Source organism: Castor canadensis, chromosome 3 (assembly GCF_047511655.1).
Source record: "Castor canadensis chromosome 3, mCasCan1.hap1v2, whole genome shotgun sequence".
Classification (NCBI taxonomy): Eukaryota; Metazoa; Chordata; class Mammalia; order Rodentia; family Castoridae; genus Castor; species Castor canadensis.
Window position 1 is genome coordinate 138,552,310 of NC_133388.1, and position 25,588 is coordinate 138,577,897.

At 33.5% G+C, this 25,588-nt stretch overlaps 1 protein-coding gene and 1 non-coding gene across 5 annotated transcripts in view; one reads left to right on the top strand and one right to left on the bottom strand.

The window, feature by feature from the left end:
• The window catches only part of Hnf4g (hepatocyte nuclear factor 4 gamma), a 132,493-nt gene that overhangs the window by 84,876 nt on the left and 22,029 nt on the right, over positions 1-25,588 (top strand). For 2 of the 4 annotated variants that reach the window (XM_074068738.1, XM_074068739.1), the window contains one exon: positions 23,798-23,969. In XM_074068738.1, coding sequence (XP_073924839.1) covers positions 23,824-23,969 — 146 coding nt within the window. In that variant the 5' untranslated portion in view covers positions 23,798-23,823. Of the gene's footprint in view, positions 1-20,466; positions 20,802-23,797; positions 23,970-25,588 lie in introns of those variants that run through there. The other 2 variants (XM_074068737.1, XM_020152487.2) reach the window with 2 other exon arrangements.
• Positions 6,817-6,921, bottom strand: LOC141422002 (U6 spliceosomal RNA). Its single transcript, XR_012446671.1, has one exon. It is a non-coding gene; the product is annotated as a U6 spliceosomal RNA (small nuclear RNA).

Here is a 25,588-nt window from a genome sequence, read left to right on the forward strand (position 1 = left end):
CAAATGCTAATCTCTTCTGGAAACACCCTCACAGACACAATGAGAAATAATAATGTTCCAACTGTCCGTGCCTCCCTTAAGCTCAATCAAGTTGACAGAAGATTAATCATACCAAAGTATTGCCCTTTAAACACTGCTTTATCTATATCTCATATGTTTTAAATGTATTTGCATTTAGTTGAAAACATTTTTAAGCTTTCTTCTCTGGTCTATGAGTTATTTAGGGGTGTGTTTAATTTCCCAATGTCAGGAGATATTTTATCAATTATCTTTCTATTATTGATTTCTAGTTTATTTCCATTTTGGTCCTAAATCATAGTTCATGTGATATTTTTATTCAATTACATTTTTCCATGTTTATTTCATTTCCAAGAATAAGTCCATATTAGTGAATTAATGTCTCATTAATTGAGCAAAGTTTTTCATATGCTTATTCCTGTCTGACTATGAAGATACTGATATTATGATATATATGAGATGGTGTCTACATAGCTTAGAGTATACCAAAATATATTTATATGAATACTTATTTTAAAATGGTAATAGCATGATGGGCTAAAACAGTTCTTTCTATGTCTTAAAAGGCTCAACTATATTATTATAGTTCATTCTTATAATTTTTAAATGCTCACACACATTGTCATAATCTCATTTAAAATATGTTCATTATATTCCCAAGGATGCATGACTACTAGAAGCAGGCCCAGACTTGTATGTCAAGGTTTCTTAAAGTGAACTTTAGTGAAACTTGATCTTAAAAAAAAGAAGAAAGAAATTTGGCCTATGTCACTCTTTGCTGTGGGTGACGGTTCTGTATTGTAAAATGTTTGCAGCATCATGACTTGTACCCAACAGATGCAGTAGGAATCTTGCGGTCAGTTGTCACAGACAAAAAGTTTCTAGATATTATCAAATGTCCTGTGGGCGGAGGGGGGAAGGGAACACACTGTTGATAACTACTGATACAGCTTGATGATTTTTAAAATATATTACCTAGATTTTGGTAGAGTAATATTTCATAGAAGCTAATGTAAAGCTAGAATTATATCATTGTATATGATGGAAATACTTTCCTAGACCTTGGTTACTTTGATGGCATTAAAGAAGCAAAGCCTTTGCAATCAGAACACAATCTCTTATTAATCACAGTTCTGTGCAGATGATGCAAAAAAATCCACAGATTGACGGATTTCTTCTCCCTCATGCTTTTCCCAGAAGAATCAAATTCAACCTTCTAGAATGAAGGAATTACAACACTGCATCTCTATCTATTTTATGCTCTCTACATGGCCCCTACATCCCATTAGTTCAATGCCTTTTCATGTGTTTGGTGCTGGGGATCCAACCTAAAGCCTTGTGCCTGCAAGGCGAGCACTCTGCCACTGAGATACATCTCCAGTCCTAATGACTTCTTTTAGAAAAACATTATATTTATTTCACTTTCTTCTTTCCCCAGTCATACATTTAAAACACTGGTAGATAAAATGAAGTGATAGAGTCCAAAATATTGGACGACCAATAGATAAAGAAGTTTCTGTGTGAGCTTTTCTATGAAATACTGTCCTTAGTTTAACAATACGTGCAGTTTTAATGAAAGAAACTTTATGGGGGACTGCCTTACATTGTTAGAAATAATACTTCTTTAAGACACAATCTCACAGATTAATTTTCTAAACTGTTTATTGAAGTATAATATAGATACAGAAAAGTTCTCATGTCATGAGCACATAGCTTGATAAAATTTCACAACTCCACACACCCACATACTCACAGATTAGGACTCAGCACAGAGATATAAGCACCTTTTTTAAAGATCCATGTTGGACACACATTTCACATGCTGTGACTTCCTATTAATATATTTATTAGATAAAAATATGGTGTGAATATTATTTGCACATTATTCTCCTAAGTACTGTAAGGTATATGAGTGACTATGTAAGACTATAACTCTAGAAAGAATTGCTTTGAATTTGGAAGACAGACAATGGGAAACTTTAGCCACAGTCCAAAGCATTCTATAATTGCATGCACAATCTCATCTCTGTGAGGGACAAAAACAAAAATTGCAATCTTAATCTGATTAAAATGGTAATTTTAAAATGTATTTTTTCATGCTCGCTTCAGCGGCACATATATTAAAATTGGATTGCTACAGAGACATGTAAATTCATGAAGCATTTCATATTAAAAAAAGCACATTTACTATTGTGTTATATGTAGCTTCACAAACATACCTTATGTATTTATGTATATATTATACTTTTTTATATTGTAGTCATCAATTTTTTATCATAATGATGTCATAAAATAAATATTTTATGTGCAGTAATCTGTATATAGGATACAGGATGAGATGGTTAAGGGAGAGTAGGGCAGAAGTAAATGTATTGAGAGGCTGTTGTAATACCCTCCACAGGAAGTGATTTCATCTTGAATTGGCAAAACTGTGCTTAAATAGGTAGGCATTAATATGAAAACTGTTATTTAGAATGAATCAACATTACTTGTTTAGTGAAGTGAGAATTATTGAGAAGAGTAAAATAGAATTTGCTGTATTTGTTAAAAATCATCTCTCTCTCTGTCTCTCAGTATCTCTCTCTCTCTCTCTCTACATATATATTTTATAGAAGAATATACCTGGATAAAATTAGAGAAATCAGAAAGACACACTTTTTCATTGCAGTGTGGCAAATGAACTCCAGTATACATACATATATATATATATATATATGTATATTACACACATACACATATATGTGTATCTGAGTATACACACATGCATACACACATATATAAATATTTATGTGTATATATGCACACGTAAATATACATATATGTATATATATACAGATTACAAATACCAAATACATATATTATTAGAATATATTGCTGTATATAATTTTATATAAGCTTGTAATAGCAACCTGTTTTATAATAAGGACAGATTGAGCATAATATAGTTTGCACATGGTTTCCTTCCTATCTATAGCCCCAGTTCTCAGTATGTGAGGGAGGATGAGATGGGTAAAGCCATGCTGGATGGCAATGAGTTGTCACTCTCTTAACAGTTCTAACCCACCACACTTTTCAGAATCATCCCCATTAATATTTCAGCCATAATGAACAGTTGTGATCATATACAATTGACCTCTGGTGCCTGGGAAGACTTGGATTGTCCAATCTGACACTGTATCTCTAAGCCAGCAAGTTCTCTACACTCCCCTGTGCCATTTTATTAACCTGAAAGTAACAAGATTGCATATTTTGGTCTTTCCTTACATTATCATGACAACAGTTTACTCTATATGACAGAAAAGCATTCTAGAGGAAAAAGCATTAAATTCTCAACAACTGAGGTTATAAAATTATATTTCACAATGAAGTAACCTCTTAAGTAAACATTTGGAGTCATATTTCTAAATAGTGATGGTAATGTTAAAGGCCTGAGATTCTGAAGGAAAACAGAATATCAACAAGCTAAAGAATGATCCTTGGAAAATATCTGTACTTATAACGTGCATGAAGATGAGGGATAAAAGTGAATTGCCTCACAGATAGAGAAGGAATCAAGATAATTTAATTTTAAATAAAAATGGTTATTGAGTGTGGTAAGTCACAGGTATATTTCAAGTGAAGCTAATGAAGCTGGAATTTCAGGACCCATCTTTTTGCATGACTCCTTATAAGTCCTCAGTTGACAATGTGTTTTCAACATTCATTTCTCTTCAGGAGGTCTCTCTCAAAATTGTGTAAACTTCTGACCTTAGAAAACTAGGTCAGCTACTGAAAGCATGCTTTTCCTGCTTATTATTAATTTTTGCTCATTTTTATTTTAAAATAGTAGTAGTGCTATGAAAATTATTCTGATATGCTCTCTTCTCTCCTCTCCTTTTCTCTCTCTTTCCTTTTCCAGTCCTGGGAAACAAACCCAGGTTCTCTAGACAAGACTCGACCACTGAGCTATAATTCCCATTTTTTTTTTTTTTGGCACTACTGGGGTTTGAACTCAGGGCCTCATTTGCTAGGCAGGTGCTCTTGCCACTTGAGCCAGTCTTTTTTTGTGTGATTTTTTTTTCGAGATAGGGTCTCACAAACTATTTGCCCTGGGCTGACTTTGAACCACTATCCTCCTGATCTCTGGCTCCTGAATAGTTAGGATTACAGGTGTGTACCACCAGTGCCTGGCTAATTCTAGTCTTGATAGGATCTTAACATATGTAATTATATTTTCCCTTAGCATTTTGCCACATATGCATAGTTCATGTCTTTATATAATACGTATTATATAATACGTATTCATAGCTTAAACCATTGTAGAGGTCAAGATTTATGACCTAAAACATAAATTTCCTATTTTCTCTCTTTTTCTTTTATCTCCCTTTCTTCCTTCCTTTCCTGTCTTCATCCCTCCTTCCTTATTTTTGGTCTTCCTCCTTCTTTTCCTCTCTGTCTCTGTCTCTCTCTCTTTTGGTGGGACTAGAGTTTGAATTCAGGCTTTCCACTTGCAAAGCAGGCACTTTAAGGCTTCAACCAACCTCTAGCTATTTTGCTCTGGTTATTTTAGAGATGGGGGTCTAACAAACTATTTGCCCAGGCTGTTCTCCAACTGCAGTTTTCAGATTTCCCAAGTAGCTGGGATTACAGCTATCAGTACCTGTACCTGGCTTTGTCTTCTCTTTCCTCAGTTCTCTCTCTCCTGTCTCTGTCCCTTCCTTTCTACTCTCTTCATTCCTCCCTTCCTTCTCCTCTCCTTCCCTCTTTCTTTTTCCCATAGCTGAAGGGAAGAACAGTTAGAAGAACATGGTATCTGCTATCATATGCATACTTATCATTGAAAAATTTAATTGCCCCAATGAATGTGGGTGTAACTGCCTTACTGAACAAACATTTCTTGTACTCTCACAACTCAATATCACAGTTATATTACTAGTTGTATTGCTTTCTTAAAAAATTGCTGGGTTAGAAATAAGAGTTTTTACTTTTAGAGTCCTTGAACTGAAAAGTTATTGTGTGGTTTCCTACTATATCAAACAAAATGGTTTGTAAACTTTTGGAGGCTGGTTTAGCAAAAATAAACATAAAAGGGAATGATTTGTTACTATGTATCTATATTTCTTTGCATTTAAAACTCAGATACTAATAATAAAGGTATAATTCACATAGCTTTTTTAAGGTTTCTCTTGCCTCAACAAATTAATATAAGGATTTTTTAAAATATGTTTATTTAAAAGACTTTATAATTCCAAGAAAGTTTTCTTTGCCTTAAAATGTAATTAACAAGTTACACAGCCCAATGAGTATCTTTCTGTCATATAGCTAAGGCATCAGATAGATAGATAGACAGATACATAGATAGATAGATAGATGATAGAGTGAGTTGATCTTCATTATTTGAAGAGTCCCTATTTGAAAATTTGCATACTTGCTCAAATTTATTTTTAACCTCAAAATCTAATCTCAGGGTATGTTTGCAGTCATTCCTAGATATGTGCAGTGTGGCAAAAAGTTCAAATTGCTTGGTGTGCATATTCCTAGGTGAAGTCAGACGAGACATACTCTTCCTTGTTTCAGTTCTTATACTGTAAACAAGTTTCCTTTTCACAATGTATTTAGTGCCACATTTTCTTCATTTTTGTGTTTTTGCTGATAAGTTTGTGTTTACAGTAGTCCCCAGGCCTAATGTTCATCTAATGTTCATCAGAGCAAGACAGCTGTGACGTGTCTTACAGAGAAACACATGTCACAGAAACCTCCTTCAGGAATGAGTAAATGCTTTCTGCTGGCTGTGAGCTCAGTGTTAATGAATCAACAGTATATATGTGAAGTAGGTGTCTTTAAGCAGAAACATACATAAAAAAATCTATATGTTGACTGACTTATAAACATGTTGTTACCAGAAGTTCATGGGAACATAACCCTTATTTCCTGTAGGAGCGGTAGCTCAGTGTTTGTGGAGTCAGTTTTCATAGTAACTAATGAAAATATTTATCATGGATAATAAGAATCAGGTCCATATCTGAGTATGTGTGTGTGTATATATGCATATGTAATGTATTGCATACATATACCCACATATGCATATATAGAATATATATTTAGACCATCTTTGCATTTAAGGAGTTAAAATAGAAATTATAGTATGTCAGTGTTAGTTATGATTTCCAAGAATACAACAACTAAAATATATTTTGATCATTTGAAATTAAATGGTAACTGTGTTTTATTATAATACTCACAACCAGAATTCAAATAATTTTTTAGAATTTACTTCTGAAACTGGTTTATCTCTTAAAAACTATTTTGATACCATGATTTTTTAATAAGCAAGTAATCAGCAAATGCTACAAATAAATGTTGCTATATAAGATCTTGTAACTGTGACTGACTTAAAAAATGTATGTATGAGAAAATCCATATGAGGGCTTTTGCTTTTTTGAAAAAAATAAATTAGCTAAAATTAAATACTTCCTCTGCTTACTTTAGTAGAAAATGTTTCTTTTTTAAGTAAATTTTTATTTGGATATATTCATTATACAGGGGGGATTCATAGTGGCAATTCCAATTAAACTTATAATTAAACTCCCCATCGTCTCTCCCCCTCAACACCCTCCTCACCCCACTTGAAGCAATTGCAAGAGATTTCTTAGTTCTGTTTCATATAGGTTTATGAAGTACATCAACCATATACTGTCACCTTAATCTCCTTCCTTCACCCTCACCCCTCCTGCTAGTACCTCTCCCCACACCCTGTACCTATTTTACAGTCCTGTTTTTCATCATTAATATTTAAGTTAATGATCAAGAGGGTGTCTCAGAAATATGGAGTGTGTCACGAATTTGTGTGTTATGCTTGTGCAGGGGGCATGCTAATCTTCTCTGTATCGTTCCAGTTTTAGTATATTGCTGCCAAAGCGAGCACTAGAAAATGCTTCTTGTGCTATTTGTTATTTGGTGGGAATTTTATAGTTCAAACCAATTAAATTTCTACTTCAGCTTTTTCCTTTGTGGAATCTTGAACAAAGGGTATAAGCATGACATCAGTATCTTTATCTTTGATCCTGTTTATGTGAGAGGTCTTGTGTATTTTGCAATTTCCTTGTCTCACTTGTTCTTTTCTGTGCCATTATTTACTTACTCCTAAAACTGGGAAGAAGATAAGAGGATAGTGTTCTTGGGTATCTTACACATGCCTTGGTTCTACTGACATGCATTCATATGGGTCTCACAAGGCTCCCAGATCGTTTTCTTAGCTTCAGGGTATTTTATTAGATGCTATGTTTAAATTTACTTCTAGAATAGAGGTAAGACTATGATGTGGGAAAATATATTCTAGGCAAAACATACTTTTTTGTTTTATAATAGAAGATATACATACCTAATCTTATCTCACTTTTACAGTTACTGTAAATATCAAATGAACAGCAGCAATTCTAGTAGTCTATTTTTTTTCTTTTGAAAAATACTTGGCTTTCTCTATTCCATTAAAGAATGAAGTCCTCATGAGGTAAAGCTAGTATTGTGGGGAAAACAACTTAATTCTAAGCTCATCTAACATGTTACAACAATGTGGCTAAAATGGTTGAACTCAGGTGCTGTAGATTGAGTTGAGATGGGGCTACACAAGGAAATTCATCAAGACCTTTGCTTCCTCTCTGGATTCCTAAGGTTGTTTCTTAGGTTCATTCTGTAGTCATGGCTGCTAGTGAAGGGTTTGTATCTCTTCCAGGACTTTACTTCTTTTCTTAGCTGCAAAATAAAACAGAAGTGTCAGTAACATTACGTATGTGTATCTTTTTCTTCTTTGACTTTATTTATAAAAATGCTATCCTGTTATAAAACAGCCAAGGTGGAGGGTGGAAATTATGGACCAATGTCTACTATAGATAATGTCTATTGGTGGGTGTTGCTTATTTTTCTTATTAGTCTACTATATGAAAGAGAAAGCTATCATGAAACAAAATTAATTACAAAGCTACAAATTGGCTTTGAAGAAAAAGGGTGCAATAAAAGAAACAGGGTGGTCCATTTTAAATTAGATGTGAATTTCTTCTCATTACTTTTTTACTATAGTCTATATAGGCATACTCAAGATTCCATTCTGTGCTGAAATATTGATTTTAGCAATTCTGTTTCTTCTTCTAAACTATGATTTTGAGTATGGACAAGTTTTCTCTTCAAAGTATTTATCTTCATTTTCTAATTAAAAAAAAAAACTTTGCTTAGGTCAGACATAGTGACTTACACCATATTCCCAGATATTCAGAAGGTGGAGATAAGAAAGATTGTTGTTTGAGCCCAATTCCAGGCAAAAACTTAGTGAGACCTCTCTCTCAACAAACAAGCTGCACATAGTGGTGCACAGCTGTGACCCCAGCTACTCAGGAGGCACAGGTGGGAGGATCATGGTCCAGAGCTGGCTCTAAGCAAAAATATGAGGGTTTATCCAAAAACTAACTGAAGCAAAAAAGGGCTGGGGGAGTGGTTCAAATGATAAAGCAACAGCCTGTCAGGCACAGAGTACTGAGTTCAAACCCCAGTACCCCCGCTTCCCCCAAAATCTTTTGTTTTGATTTGTTCTGCAAGAATTTCTACATTTCTCCTCTAAATCACTGATTTGATGACATACAGTGTCATTTTTCCTCTACTGCTTCCACTGACATTTTTCCACTTCATTTTTGTTTCATTTTTTCTCAATAACTTACCTGAATAAATTCACCTACTTTTTTTTTTTTAATTTGCAATCTGTTGCCTTTGAGTTTCATCTTACTGTCCTTTTACTTTTGGCAGGTTAGAAAGTTACTATTTACCCTTGGTCTTTATGGTTCTTTTTAGTTTGCAAAATTTTTTTGCATACATATGAAACTCATAATATTGGAAGAACATTTAATTCATCATATCATGAAGGCATTTACCATAAAATCTGACTAACCAGAATATCACCAGTCAGGATTTATGAATTTACGGCAGTTTAAGCACTTAATTTTGTTGCCCTCCCTTCCCAACTTCAATCCAACCATCACCTGCAGGAGTAGAAGCTGTGGAGGTGAGCCAGCAGTGAGCACACAAGGTTGTGATCAAAGCAACAATGCAGAACAGAGTGAGTATGCCGAGCCCACTGCTCTCCTGGTCTATATGTTGACCTGAAGATCTGTGTCAAAGAGACCCGGGGCAAGAATCAGAGTTCCAACCAAGATGTCTGCGTAAACCCCATTGCTGCCAAGGATAAGTTGTGCTATCATAAATGTGTTATTGTCAGAACTTTTACTCTTCTAGGCCCCTAGGAAGTGGGGGAGCTGTGATATTAAATTGAGTTCCCCTGTCTCCAGGCCTTCAGGGCAATGGACATTGTACCTGAAGGCACTGCAAGTAGAGAGGCTACTTGTCACCTTGAAACAGAACTAATGACTTTGTAGTGGACCTGTCACCTGCCCACAGGGTTGCTGTGTCTTCTGCTTCTGTGTGACTCTTCCATTTATGATACTCAGATAGTTCTGGGACCTAAGGGTGAGTAGAGTCATGAGTAATAATAACCATAAAAGAAAAAGCACCTAAAGAAACCCAGCAGCCAGAGAAAGGAAAAATAAGTAGAATTCTTAGAACAAGCGCCACATTTAGCTACAACTCTGCGGCTGACTGACAGTAATTATATTGAAGGCATATTTAAATTTGCATCATTTTGCAAGACTAGAATGCATGATTTGGAGTTTGAAAGTTTAGAAGAAGAATTCAGTGAGATTGTGATCTCAATGGAGATCTAAATTAGTGGTTCAAAAAGTGCATTAGAGTAAATATCTGAATACATCTAAACTGGAAAGAAATGGAAATTATGAATGAAAACATAAGAGACTTGGAGGATGGAAGTGTACCATGTGCCAGGCACTCTTAAACGTGCTTTTCATTTTCTGATTCATTTAATCCAATAGAAGTCTCTTGATAAAGAAATATAGGTACAGACAAAAATAACTTAATAAAATTCCTAAATTTCAAGTATTGGCATTCAAATTTTGCATTTCAACATACAAGGTTAGAATTGATAGGAATTACTTTTTAAAATGAGTGCAATTTATAGGCTTTCCGTGGAATAAGATAGGACTCAGGCATAAACCCACATAGCAACAGACGTGATTCTTGACATAGGTACCAAAAATGTATGCTGAACAAAAGACAGCAGATGTTAGAAGTGGGAAAATTGGATATCCACACCTAGAAGGCTTTAGTCTTCTAGCTTCAACTACATCCTTATTTCTTACCTTGTGCAAAATTCAATTCAAAATGGGTCTAAGATATTAACATAAGACTTAAAACTTTGAAACTACTAGAGGAAAACATAAGAGCACTTCAAGATATAGGCATAGGCTACAATTTTCTGAATAGAACTCTAATCACCCAGGAGATAATAGCAAGAATGGGCAAATGGGTTTGTATTACATTAAAAACCTTCACAGCAAAGGAAATAATTACCAGAGTGAAGAGATAGTTTAAAGACTTGGTGAAAATCTGGACTGGTGGTAAAGCTCAAGTGGTACATCACCTGCCTAGCAAGCACATAGCCCTCAATTCAAGCCCAAGTACTGCCAAAAATAAATGAATAATTTTTTTGGTGGAACTGGGATTCCAACTCAGGACTTCATGCTTGCAAAGCAGGCACTCTACCACTTGAACCACACCTCCAGTCCATTTTCCACTGGTTATTTTGGGGCTGGAGTCTGGTGAACAATTTGCTCGAGATGGTCTGTAACCATGATCCTCCCAATCTCAGCCTCCCAAGTAGCTTAAGATTACAGGTGTGACACACTGGGACCTGGCTAATAACCAAATCCTTAAAAAATAAAAAGAATGGGAGAAAATCTTTGTTAGATATTTATCTGAAAGGGGATTAAAATGTAGATTACATAGAGATCTCAAAAAAGAAAACACTGAAAGAATAAGTAATCCAATCAATAAATGGACAAATGAACCAAACAGACAATTCTCAAAAGAAGCATGAATGTTCAATAGATATATGAAAAAATTTCAACATCTTCAGCCATCAGGAAAATGTAAATCAAAACTACATTGAGATTTCATCTCACTACAGTCAGATTGGCTATCTTTATGATAGAAAACAACAACAAAAAAAACCCCAATAAATTCTGGCCAAGATTGTGGTACATGTGGCTCATACCACACATGTAAACTAGTCCAGTTATAATGGAAATCAGTATAGAAGTTCCTCAAAAAACTAAAAGTAGAACTACCATATGATCCAGTTGTACTACTCCTGGGAATTTATCTAAAGCATACAATAGAGGTACATGCACACAAGTTATGGATTTAGCCTAGGTGACCATCAACAGATGGATGGATAAAGAAAATATAGGAAAAGCAAGATGGTAGGAGAGTATGAGAGGGTAATGGGTGGGAATAAAAGAGAAAAAAAGGTAATCAAAAGACTTAACGATTAGGGAAGAGAAGGGAGCCAATGAGGGGGATTCATGTGGGTAATAGGGGTGATAAATACAATCATAGTGTCTTATATACATGTATGAAAATGTCATAGTGAAACCCACTATTTTGTGCAATTAATATATACTAAAAAAAGAAATAAAAGTCTTTGAAATCCTTATCTTCTCTTTACCTCAAAATAGTATTTATTTATTAGAGTAAAAGCAAGGTATATTCTTTTCACTTTTGTATTGATAGGCTTTGTAATTTTTTTTGTTTACATACATGTGGAATTTATTTTTATATGTGATGCAGCACATGAGTCCAATTTACTTTAGGAGTTTCAAATTTACCAAAACAATTACTTAGATATAATATCATTTTTTCATACTGAGTTGAAATAAATGTCTTTGTCATATATTAATGTCACATGTATAATAGATAATTTGAGATTTCTCCTTTATCTCATTACCCATTTATCTATTCTAATATACTATATAATCTTTTTTATTATGATTTTTTTATTAAGGTCATCCTTGTTTTTCTTTCATTTCTTATTTTTGGCTCTGTGCAAATTTTTATTCCTCATTATGAGTTTGAAATAATGTCATCTAAAGTAGAGATTTTAGATTGTCAACAAAAACAAATGAATAAAACTCGACCTGCGGCTGGCCTTATAATTGGAATTGCATGTTATTTGGAAAAATTTGTTCTTTTTTATGATACTAGTTTTTACATTTAATAAAATTGAACCTTTATTGTATGTCTAGCTGGTAATTTTCTAAGTATCTTTTCATATAATTTCCAGGATTTGCATCAATTACCTAATTTTCTTTCCCTACTATAAATGCTAGAACCGAACAATTAGTATTGGTGAGATTACATACTCTTATAGTATCCTTAGGTCAAAGAAAATGGACTTTGATCACATGATAAAGTGAGAGCACACAAGGGAGGTATGAGGATAGGTAAGACACCTAAAAAACTAGATAGCATTTGTTGCCCTCAACGCAGAGAAACTAATGCAGATACTTTAAAGCAACTGAGGCCAATAGGAGAAGGGGACCAGGAACTAGAGAAAAGGTTAGTTCAAGAAGAATTAACCTAGAAGGCAATGCGAGTCAACTCCCTGTATAGCTATCCTTATCTCAACTAGCAAAAACCCTTGGTCCTTCCTATTACTGCTTATACTCTCTCTTCAACAAAATTAGAGATAAGGGCAAAATAGTTTCTGCCGGGTAGGGGGGGTAAGGGAGGGAGGAGGGAAGGGGGGAGAAATGACCGAAACATTGTATGCACATATGAATAAAATAAAAATTAAAAAAAAAGAAAATGGTTTTAATGTGTCATCATTTAAAATGTGTTTGCTCTTGAGTTTTGATAAGCGTTCTTTGTAGTATTTGTGAAGGTACTTTCTATTCCTAAGCTTGCTTTTCTACTACATAAACCATGCTTTCAAACATTGCCTGTGATCTTTATTGCTGTAGTATTAGTACAACTAAAAGAACGTTTCTGGTGTTCTGGAAAGTCTTAGCATTGGTATCATGATAGAGATATATAATCATATGTAAGAGACTAGATTAAAAAAAAGTTAGGGTGTATTTCACTTTGGATTTGAACTAGTGCCAGGCTTGTAATCTTATTATATACATCATTTTAATTATCCCACTGAAATACCTAAGAATTAATACAGTGCAAATTAAGACAGCATTTAGGAGTCAGTAGGAGTGCTTACAACTTTATGCACCTGAAAAGCAGTGAATTTGATGATTCAGAAGTTCACATGTGTGAGCCATTAATTATATTTCACAGTTCAGCTTCATGGATGCTGTGGAGAACAATGGTTTAGTTCTCTCTGTCTCTTCATAGAGATGGAAACCATCATCATCCCTGTGGATGTTATAATGACGATGGTGATGATTACTTGATTGAAAGCTTCTTGGATCAGGAATTTTCTCTATCCATGAAGAAATACCCAATGACTAAGAAAGAACTTGACACATCAAATGTACTGGTATGCTCAATATAAGTGTTATACTCTGTCAAATTAATTATTTGCATATGTCTTTTATCCACACATTCAATACGTATTTGTGTGATGTTTACCATGTTGACAGTGTTTTAGGCCCTGGAGACACTATGAGTTTTTCATAGAACTCATGTGTGAAAAAATTTCTTCTCAGGAACCTTTAGGAATCGCCTGAAGATTTTTTATATCAGTAATAAACCTAAAGAGTTTTGAAAACATCAATCCCAATCTCCCATTCCCAGACATTCTGATTAAATTGGCAACTGATGCAAGGTGGAACTTGAGGGTCTTTAAAGTTCCCCAGATGATTCTAATTGCTGCAGAATTTGTGCTTCGGTGACCTAATGTGTAAGTTAGCACTAAGCAATTCCAAATGATGAGAGTGATGACAGCTTGTGCTACAAAAGCCAGCACCTGTCCTAAAATGTTTACTTCTTATTAGATTCATATGTTTTCCATTAAAGTTATTGTAATTATGCCCTGTGTTTTTATCCAAAAAAGTATTTCATTATGATAGTTGAAAAAACAATATTTAAAAAATAAATATATTCATCAAAAGAGAAGTGAAATATTGAATATTTTAACTGGGTGTTCCTATTAAACGGGAATGCAAATATTGTTTAGTTTCTACAGTACTGGGTGTTGAACTCAGGGCTTTGCACTTGCTAGGCAAGCTCTCTGCCACTCAAGCTGCATCCAAATTGTCTGCTTTTTGTTCATTTTTGAGATAGGGTCTTGTGCTTTTGCCTGTAGTCCTCCTACCTTTGCCTCCCAAGTAGCTGATATTACAGGTATGTACCATCACACCCAACCTAGTTTTCCAAATCAAATATCACCCAGCAGTTGTCCTGCCGGGTGCTGGTAGCTCATGCCTATAATCCTAACTACTTGGGAGGCAGGGATCAAGAGGATTGAGGTTTGAAGTTAGCCCAGGCAAATAGTTTATGAGACCCTGTCTCTAAAATACCCAACAAACAAACAGAAAGGACTGGTGGAGTGGCTCAACTTGTCTAAGCAGCTCAACCAGATGCTGTAAGCAGGTAGAGCATCTGCTTAGCAAGTGTGAGGCCCTGAGTTCAAACCCTCGTACCACCAAAAATTATTTTATTCTCCTTAGACATCTAAAAATGCTTAAAGGAGGAATGCTGAGAAGTTCTTGACTGCATGGATGCACATATAATCAATTGCATTTTTAAGTGAAGAAGTTGTAACCCTTATTTATTTCTTTATTTGGCTTTCGGATGCAAAAGTTTATGGTTATTATAGAACATTTGTTTGAGATGTTCAAGTCCAAATATGTACTCAGCATAGTATAACTGCAGCTATATTTCTTAAATATCATACCTCTTCAGAATATATTTGAAACAGGCACTGGTCCAAACTGATAACTTTCTTCCCTTCATTTTGTATAATGCAGCAAGTTTGGTATCGGACTGCCACCATAATCTTAAATATTCTGACTAGTTTTGCTGAGTTGGCAGTGGCAACAATGATATCACTCGTTGTAAAAAAAAAAAAGTAGTGCCGAAATAGTACGTGTCAATTACTAGCATGTTCCTTATATCCACACTTTTTTCCTTGCCAGTATAATCTATATTCCAGTTAATAATTTAGTGGTAATCAGCTCCTTATCTTCTGAAAAGGAGAGTCTATTTTGAATCACGAGGCAGCTGACCTTGAAAGTACGTTTAATATATGTAGATTTCTTATTTCACCCCTAAGCTTTTACTCACAGGATTTTCTTGGGCACACTTGGGTCTCAGCTGTGCAGCCCTCATTTTGTCCATTTCTCCTGATTTAATTATGATTCAGTTGTCATAGTGTCTTTGTTTTGAATTTTACATTTATTTGTGCAATTACTTTCAACTGATAATCTATGGCACAATGAGCAAATAAAAAATACAAACTTTGGAGGCTGAGGCAGAAGAATGGCAAATAGTGAGACCCTGTCTCAAACAAGAAAAGAAGCAAACAAAATAAATAAGTAAATAGAATAGCTGAGTTAAATTATAACTACTTTAAAGAATAATAGTATCTTTCTAAATTAACTCAGTTGTTTCATAAGGTGCTTATGTGGCCCTGTCAATGTATCTTAATTTTACTAGGAAATGACATTTTCTAATAGTCATATGAATTGTTTGCATTGACCAAGAGAAAAAAGATTGTGAATGTAAAACTAAAATAAGGATCTGAAGTTGAGGCTCGTGAATTGCAAAATAATGTGAGTTGAGAAATGAGCTATGGGATAATTATAATTCTTTAAAGAGAATTATAAATCTGTGCAAGCAAAGTTGTGATAGTTCAACTTAGATTCACTGAATTTTCAGCAATGCTAAGGCAGGAAATGTTTCAATAATAATAATAAATATCAGCATATGTTAGGTATGAGTTTGGTCTAAATGTCTGTACTCATCTCTTTGAAACTAGACGTACATCCTTAAGGCCAATTCCAAACTTATTTGTAAGCCAGTGGTAGCAACTTGCTTTGAAGAGTCATTTTCTAATTTTTGTTTGGTTGTTTTAATTTTTTAAATTTGCTTATTTTCTCTCATTAAAGTTAGGCAGAAAAGGCAAAGTTGTGTTATTTTAAAAGAGGAATGATGATTAATTTAGGACAGTGGTGGCAAGGAAGTACATGTTTTTTAATTGAGGGTATTTTTGAGAAATGAAAAATTGTTTTGCTTTGATTTCATGAGTTACTTTGTTGAGTAGAAGTCTCCGCTTAATGGTTTTCTCTTTACAGTGAAAAATACACTGGGTTGATTTGCATTGCTACTGTTCTTCATTTACCTTTTGGTAATCATATGCATGTCATCTTCATATTTATAACATGGAATATGTAAATATGGAATGGGAAAAATATAGGAAATATTACTGTCTACTTTGAAATAAAATGTTTTTAATATTGGTATCAGAATCACAAATTATTTTCATGAAGATTCTCTCATGAAAATAGCCTTGATTTTTATTAGCCTGTTTTCTATTTTAAATCACGCTATGAAGGAATGATTAAATCAAATATATAGTTTGGAACAATTTAACAGACTTAATAGTCTTACAGATAAGATAGAAATGTTTCTGCTATTATCTGGAATAGTCAACAGGTATCAAGTTGACATCTTCTTCAAACACTGTACTATTTTCATCTCTTTTAGTTGTTCTAAAGAAACTTAAGTAATGTATTTCACATGCCAGTTTATAGAGCCATTGCTTTTAGAAAAAATGTTTTTCAGAATCATTAGTCTTACTTCTTAAAGTTGACCTTTTATCTACAAACTATGTTGTCATTCTCTTTGGAGTGTTTGACCTACTAGGACCAAGGCAGTGCATCTTGGCCACAAAACATGAGATTACACAAAACAATAGTAATATCTTGCTCAGCTTTGAGAACAGATATTGTAAAGTTGCCTCTGTTAGGAGAGATTTTTCAATAGGTCATAGTTTATCATTTATAAATATATTTTTGGATATAGAATAAGTTTATATATTTCTACTTCTGAAAATGTGTGTTACTTATTTTAAATTACAGTTTTATATGTTAGCATGCATATATGGTGTTTTCTCTAATTAAACTTTAGAAGTAAAATTAAAAGTAATAATACCTTTTTATTGAATGTAGGGTTTAGAAACATCAGTCCCATTTATTTAAGGGTAACTTTTTTTCTATTATCAGTTAGGCATAAAAGTAATATAGTTTTTCTTTTAATTATTTAAGCTGTTAGTCTAATGTAGCCTCAATGATTTACTCATAGGAATGACTTCATTAAACAAAAATAAAAGACTACCTGGCTGATATCTATTTGCCCTTATCCTGAAAAATAACTGAGTTTTAATGTAGAAACAAATAAACAAATGCTCTGTCTGTTTCATGTACATGAGGTTTATACAATTTACTTTTATAATTTCATTTTGTTCAACTATGCTATGGTTTGTTTTTTTGGGTTATGAAAACTCCTTAATCACTAGTGACTGGAAAACAAAAGGAAAACCAGAGTGTGAGTCTTATTTTGATTCTGATGTATACCTAAAAATTCAAAATTAATTATGGCTAAAATTGTTTCTGAAATTTTCTTCTTTCAGGTGATCAGAAAATCATCTTCCTCATGCTCCCCTCTTCTTTAAACAAATGAAAATATTTTGAGTACAGCCTAATTGATTTGAAAATATTCTGAGTACAGCCTAACTGATTTCAGAAGTAGAAAATAAGGATTGTTCATAAAGAGGAATATAAGTTATTTTATAAATACAAATTATTTCAAGTCAAATTCAGTAGAAGAGAAACTCTATTTCCATTTAATTAACTCCCAAAATTAATTCAGACTCTTAATTTCCTTTGGGAAACATGCTAATTTTTTTCCTGGTTTACCTATCATGGAAAGTACATCTCGTCAACCTGGCTTGCCTATCAAGAGTTAGGTAACACAAGCATGTGGTTACCAAACATGTCATTCCATTATTGTTATTTTTTTTCATAATGTAGTTAAATATTGTATATTTAATGCATATTGACTATAAGAAGAGTCTTACCCTCCTCCCATAAAAACCAAGGGAAATACTTTGGAATTGAATAAAAGCAAGTTGACTATAATATACAAAACATTTTTTTAAATTGTAAAATTCTAAAAAGCCTGAGCTTTCATGTTATTTTATAGGTAGCATTGACTGTCTTTATTTAAAAAAATAGTAGCGATTAAAGGAAGTGAAGATTTATGCAGACAAAACCTGATAAAGAATTCTCATTAACAGATTCATATTCAATGAAATAGTCTTGATTCTGTAACAAAACAATAGCATTTAATAAGCTATTAAATACACATATACCATATTCATGGTTCTCTCTTCTAATTATTTTATTTTCTTAATTAGTTTAGCAAATTACCAGCCATAGGATTTAAGAAAAGAGAGCTTCCTCTGTACTTTGCAATCTCTGAATAAAAGGCTAGAGAAACCTTCCTTTGCCAGACTAAGGCTGACTGAATTCTGTGGGTGTTTTCAACATCTCAGTCTCATTAGGAAGACACACATGCACTTGAGGAAATGTGCCTGCCACTCTGAATCTACTCTAGCTTCTGGAAATTCTCATGGTCTTACTCTATGAAATAAAAAAAATTACAAACAATTTACACATGTAAGTGTAAAAATGATAAAAAATTACAATAACATGGGTGCTCAATCAAATTAAGTATTTTTAAAAAGTATGTGATACTGTCATATATGAAAATAAAGGTTAAATTATATATATATTATTATCCAAAATTTGTTTAAAACAATGTACATAAACATTGGAAAAAAACTTCAAAAAAAAAAAAATAACAGGGGTGCCAACAAGTTCCATCTTGAAAACTGGCTCACATTAAATACAAGAACTGTGAGGAGGTGATTCCATCTGTAGCCCCTTCTCTCTTAGGGTAGAATATCCTGTTCTTTAGTCATTTCCACTATGGGAATGGGATGGGGTAGAACAGTAAACTATAACATTATTCTCTTGAGCTATAGCCACATTGTTTTTAGTGTTTCTAGTCTTGTAAATGAAAGTTCCCTACCTTTTTCTTTCTTTTTTCCTTATGTCGAGACACACTCAGTGATGACATCCCTCAGTGTTCCTCTTCCACACAGATGGGAAGGGGTGTGGGCTTTGCACAATTCACCCTTTGAGTTCTGACAAGAAGCCTATTTTTGTTACTTCACCACAAATTGAGCTATTTCACACACATGAAAACCATAGTGCTTATTCATTGCCACTTCTCTGAAAACTGAGTAATATGTTTAGCCTTTATCAAAGAAAATTAGTTCTTAAAATTTGTTTAAAAATATTATTAAGCCAGGCATGCTGACACATATTTGTAACCCCAACCCTAAGGAAGAAGAGGCAGGAGATTGTAAATTTGAGGCTGACCTAGGCTACCTAGAGGGACTCTCTCTTAAGTAAAAGTATTAATATTATTGTACGACTAATACAGTTAAGAGTAGTAATATGAGCAAAAGAATGATATTCCAGTAATCACTTTGATATGGTGGATTTGGCTGTTCATATGACTGCTTTTTTCTTCAGATTCACATGATTTTGAATTTTTCCTTATTAGGCCTGGATATGAAAAATATATTAATTTTTATATTTTATGAATAAAAAATATAATAATATCTAAGACAGAGTATTCATGAGGTATATGGTATTAAGAAGATTAATTTACTGTAATCTTTAGTATAGAAAAATGAATTCTGAATGTGTGGGCCTGCAATACTTTCTTGGAAAGTAAAATCAATAAACAAATTTTCAAAAGTAAAATTACTGATGGAATTTAGATGATTGTGTCATCTAAATATTCCCCAAACTAAATGCTTCATGACACAAATACACATAAAAGACCTTATATGTTACACAAATGAAGATTGATGATTACAATGTGTGAATCCACACCTTAGGGATAATTTCACTTCAGGTTAATGCCTAGAATGTAATAAGCATCAGAAGTCAGAAGAAATACAACCTTATTTGTTCAACAATTATTAATTGAATTCCTATAAGATACTCCCAATTGTACTGGTTCTATCCCATTAGAAGTTTACAAACATAGAAGGGACATAGGCACATAAATTGATCATTACAAAGAATATTTTACAGGTTATGTTGGGGTTCTCCCAGGATGTTACTAGAACATATTATTCATTCCTGTCATTACAAAGTATGAATTAATTTTACTCCAAAATGAAGGTGGTTTAATTGTACATGTAAGAAAACCTAAAACTGCTATGTGCTCAGTGTGTTAAATGGTAACTTATAGCCTTGACTTATCAAACACGACAACAAAGTAAGTTCTAGCTTTCAAAATATGTGGTATATGGTTTCAAGCCCCATGCATGGACTACCATATATTATAATTATAGTTTAAAATCTGAGAGATTCTCTTTTCTATGTTTAACCCTTCAATAAATGACATAATTTATTGTCTCCTGGAAATCAATTTAGGAAATCATGTTAGTCCACTAAGCACTTCAGATAAGGCAATTCCATGAAGCATTCCAAGATTATCACAAGGATTGCTCTCGTATGCCATAAAAGAAGAAATAAGCAGAACATGGCCTGCTGAGGGAGGTTACAGTTTTACAGCCCCTCCCACAACAGCACTTAAGTCACTCAGTTACAGTTAGCTCAGAATTATCCCTCACAGATTGAAAGCAAAACCGTCACCACACTCTGGTGCCACTTGTATGTGTGTCTCTCAGTCAATGATGAGGGTATCAGAACCGATATTGGACATGGACATGGGAAATTACAGTGAAGTTTTGGACCCAACTTATACAACTTTGGAGTTTGAAACTATGCAGATTCTATATAATTCCAATGGTGAGTTCTCATCTGCTTATAGATATATTTTTAAAAGTTAAGTACAGCAGAAGTAAAACTGATTTCCCAAGGGTGTGGTTCAATATATTGTTGCTAAAGAATTCCATGCTTGCTTTTTAAGACTACAAATCTGAGCTTTTGCACTTCATCACAAAATTTAAATTAAGAATGCTATGGCATTTTATGTCAGAGCTAGAAAAGCCTACTTTTGAGTGATAAAGTAACCTCTAGTTAAAGAAGTAAAAAGGGTAGTTTCAGCAATTATTTTATTTACTGTAAATCATAGTAATAAGTAATATTGACAGACTAGCCATGAAAGTATGTTTTCTATGCAGTACTTAAAATGACTTATGGAACAGTTTCCATAGCACATGGGAAATTTTACCGATTGCCTCATTCTTTAATTATTTTTGTTCTCAAGTGCTGTTCATGAGAAACTGTACTTAAAATCACCATGCACTTTTTGCATTGAACACAAATATGAAAAGAAATGAAGGTTTATATTATAAAGTAATTTAACAGGCTAATGTTTAGCCACATAAATCTCTTGGTCTTTATCCACTGTAACATTTTAACTTTAAATAAGAGATGAATTATTTAAGGTTTGTGTTTTTATGTAATATGGTTTACTATTGACTTAGAATTTAGGGTTTTTTTTTCCTCGAGTAATAGTCTTACTCAAGATGGATTGTAATTGTTAGAACTTGCAATTGTGTATCTGCTTTGAAAAAGTGTGTGCATGTATGTATGTTTAGTTCAGAATTGAGAAATATCTTGTATCTTAAAGATATCTTAGTGCTCTAAAATATTATGAAATTTGTATGACTGAATCTCTGGTTATATTTCCAGTAAGCCATAGCTTATTAATAGGGAGATTTAAAAAATTATCAAATGTTAAGTCTGAATTTTAACACAAATCAAGCTAAAATGAACCTATACTGAAGCTTTATGAACTCACAAGTTTGGAGATATTTAGAGAGTAATAGTCTCAATAGAATCATGCCTTTAAAAAAAACTCCATTCCTAAGTGGTAGTTACAAATATAATATCAATATTTACCACAAGTATTTACCAATATATACTAAAAACAACTAACTTAGCTAGGTATTTATAAAGTATCATCTAACTTGTTTCTTTTTAATAGCATTGCAGATTATTTGTGAATATGGCATTGAACTCGAAGCAAGACTTGAATTTGCTTTTAGTATTTCCATATAACCTTCCAGAATACAATCAATTCCAAACACTTTTAATTTCAATATTATTAATTATTTTGTTAATGTTACAAAAGATAACTTCTTAGCATTTAAATTCTATGTCATATGATTAACCTTAAATATATTCTCATTAATGTTTTTTCAAGTATATGAAATTATATATGAGAGTATCTATTCCGAATCATTAATTAGTAAAATATATGTAATATATAGAGAGCATAATTAGTATATGATTTAATTTCTTTTTTTGTTACATTACAGACATAAAATGCATTGTTATTATGTCTATATAATCTGAATAATTCATGATAAATTACAATTTAAATACACTGTCTTATATATATTTAATATCTCCTGAGTGCATACAGATTTGTAAATATGTTTCAGCAATATGAATTCATTTAATAAATATCTGTTTAGTAAAAATATCTACATATAAATGCTCTGAATGCCCCTTACTTCAGAACTCTACATCAGTTGCTACTATATTCTGAGCATAATTCTAAGACCTAGAGAACAGAAAAATGAATAAGGTAGATAAATTCCCTGGCATCATGAAGTTTATATTTTACGTGTAAAGATGGTTAATAAATGAGCAAACCAAAACATAATTTTAGTCAATGGCATTGTTATTTAAAATAATAAGAAGAAGCATAGCTCTGGGCTGTAGTTGAAGGGCCAATGGGAATTGACTATTAGATGTATTCTCAGAGGAGGTCTCATACAAAATATGCAATTTGAACAAAAACCTCATAGCTAGCTCAAAGAAAAGCTTGGAGAAGTCTTCTTCTTCCAGGCAAGGATGAAAGTTTCAAGATGAGAATAGGCCTTGGAGGAGATTTAAAAGGTAACTTTCCTGTTGGGTGGTAAACAGCATGAAAAGTGGTAGCACATACTGGGATCAGAGAGGTGGGGTTGGTGAGGGCTGGGGACTTCATTGTGGCAAGGCTTAATAGGCTATGGTGAAGAGCGTCGGCTTTACTCTGTGTCTAATGGCAAGTCGTGGCTGGGTTGGTTGGATGCACAAAGGTGACATGAACTTTTTAAACCTGGATCACTTTGGTGGCTCTAGGGTAATAGATAAACAGTAGGGGGGCAAGGGTGAATGAATGTAGGAAAATTAGAAAGGGAGTTATTGTAGTAATACATGGGAAGGCTGGTGGTAGATTGGATGAAGGATGATGAGGCTGAAAGGGAGAAAAGTTGGGTTAAATATGTACTTCAAATGTGGACTTGCATATGGGTTGAACACGAAGGAAAATGGAGACGAGAAGGAAGACCCCAAGTTACTGGCTCTGGGTATTGGATGGAACATTGGCTAATACAAGGAAGACTGAAGGAAGAACAAGATCCTCAGAAGGGAAAAAAAATCAAAGTTTTATTCTAGATGTATTAATTTATAATTATTATTAGACTTAAAAGTGAATTTCTTAAGTAGCTATTTAAGCCATTCAGACTGATGTCCAGGGGAGCTATCAGGGCAGAAATAAAATTCAAGGATTATATATATACAGGTGATATTTAGCTTTAAGAGAGTGCATGAGCTTCCCTTGGGAAACAGTGTAGTTGCGGGGACTGAGCCCTATGCTGTCCCCAAATTTAATGGCCAGAAATAGGAGATGGGCGCTTAGAATGGAACAGCCAGTGGTTAAAAGTAAAGCACTGAGGACTCAAAGAAGACAAGAAATGAACTCTTTGGGGCCTATCAAATAATAGAGCAACTTAATCAAGAAATACTCAGTAGTAACTATCACTGCATTCTTCATTTTTCTTTAACAGATAGTTCTGCCCCAGAGACAACAAGTATGAATACCACAGACAACGGTGTCAACTGTCTATGTGCGATATGTGGGGACAGAGCAACGGGAAAACACTATGGGGCGTCGAGCTGTGATGGGTGCAAGGGTTTCTTCAGACGCAGCATACGCAAAAGTCACGTTTATTCCTGCAGGTACTTGGAAAAAGGAAAGTTATCATTAGAGATGTTAGAAAATGTCCTGCAAGAATTAAGGGAAGAAAATATAGATCTTTCGTAGACCTGTAATACAGTGAGCACAATCTGTAGACTGTAATAAAAGTGAGGATGTTTGGCTATGTACTCAGGACACATTCACACAGTTGTTTCTTTTTTATGAATATTTTAGACTTATAAAAGGTATATAAAAAAACTCTCATACCTACCACCCAGTTCAGACCAATATAGTTGAATCCTCCTTTGGACACCTCCCCTGCCACTTTGCCTTTCTTCCTAGTCTCATAGAGGTTACTAGCATCTGGAATTTGGTGTTGATCTTTTCCTTGTGTCTCTTTATTGTTTTATCATATGTTCATACACCACTAAACATTTTAACATCTATATTTAAATGGCTTCTCAAGTTGTGTATTTTTTGATATGTTGATTTCCTTTTTAGTGTCACTACATCCTGAGTCTTTTAAAAAAATTATAAAATGTAGATGATTTTGTAGCTTATTTATTTCAATGATTGAAGTTTAATTTTCAGTTCTAAAATTTAAAGTGTGTTTCTCATGCTAAATTTTTTGCTTCTACATTTAAAGATTTTTCTTTTTTATAAGTGGGACTGGGGTTTGAACTTAGGGTTTTGTGCTTGCAAAGAAGGTGCTCTACTGCTTGAGCCACATCTCCAGCCCATTTTGCTTTGATTATTTGTAGATGTGGTCCCATGAACTATTTGCCAGGGCTGTCCTAGAACCTAGATATTCCTCATCTCAGCCTCCCAGCTAGCTAGGATTACAGGCATGAGCCACTGGTCCCCAGCATGAATTTAAATCTTTTGTCCAAAAGTTATCAACTAATTGTAAGTGTCACACATTTCTAGTAGTCTTTTTTTAAAAAAATATTATCTAGTCAACATAATAACTGAGTTTAGGTTTAGATGTTGTACCTGATTGGTACGACAGTTCTTTTTTAAAATTATTTTTATTTATTCACATCCACCATTCTCCTTTATTTCTCCCAGCCTCTGGTATAACAGTTCTTGAAGGCAAATTACATTTAGGATGAATCTAGGTTATTGGCCAGATTTACTGATTTTAACAGAAGAATCTCTGCATTTGTTCCATTAGTCAGTGATAGCCATGTTAACAGTGTGGGACTGGAGATTGAACCTCCCACCCTGTTACATGGTTCTAAGAGAAAGAAATTAACTCCCTCTCTGCATGGTGCCATTTGATTTCTCAAGGTGTAATAAAAGTTAATACATAACTTTCCTAATACCTACCTAGTGTTCTCTAGGAGTTTTTGCAGGAGAGTGTGATGTAGGTTAATAGAAATGTTAATCGCCCACTTTAAAAACTTGATAAAGAGAAAAGAGTAGTTAGGTGTATTTAGTATTTAGTATTTATATACATAAAAACTCTAGAGATAAAAGTAGATCATTTTCCTTCATCAAAAACATTTTCTCTATGATTACCTTAAATATAGGGTATTCTTAAAATTAACAACTCAAATAAAAACAAAACAACATTTTTTGGAGTGAAAAATGGTGATTAAAACAATTAAATTCAACAACTTTTAAGAAGCTGAGAATACCAGCATAAGGACTTTTGAAA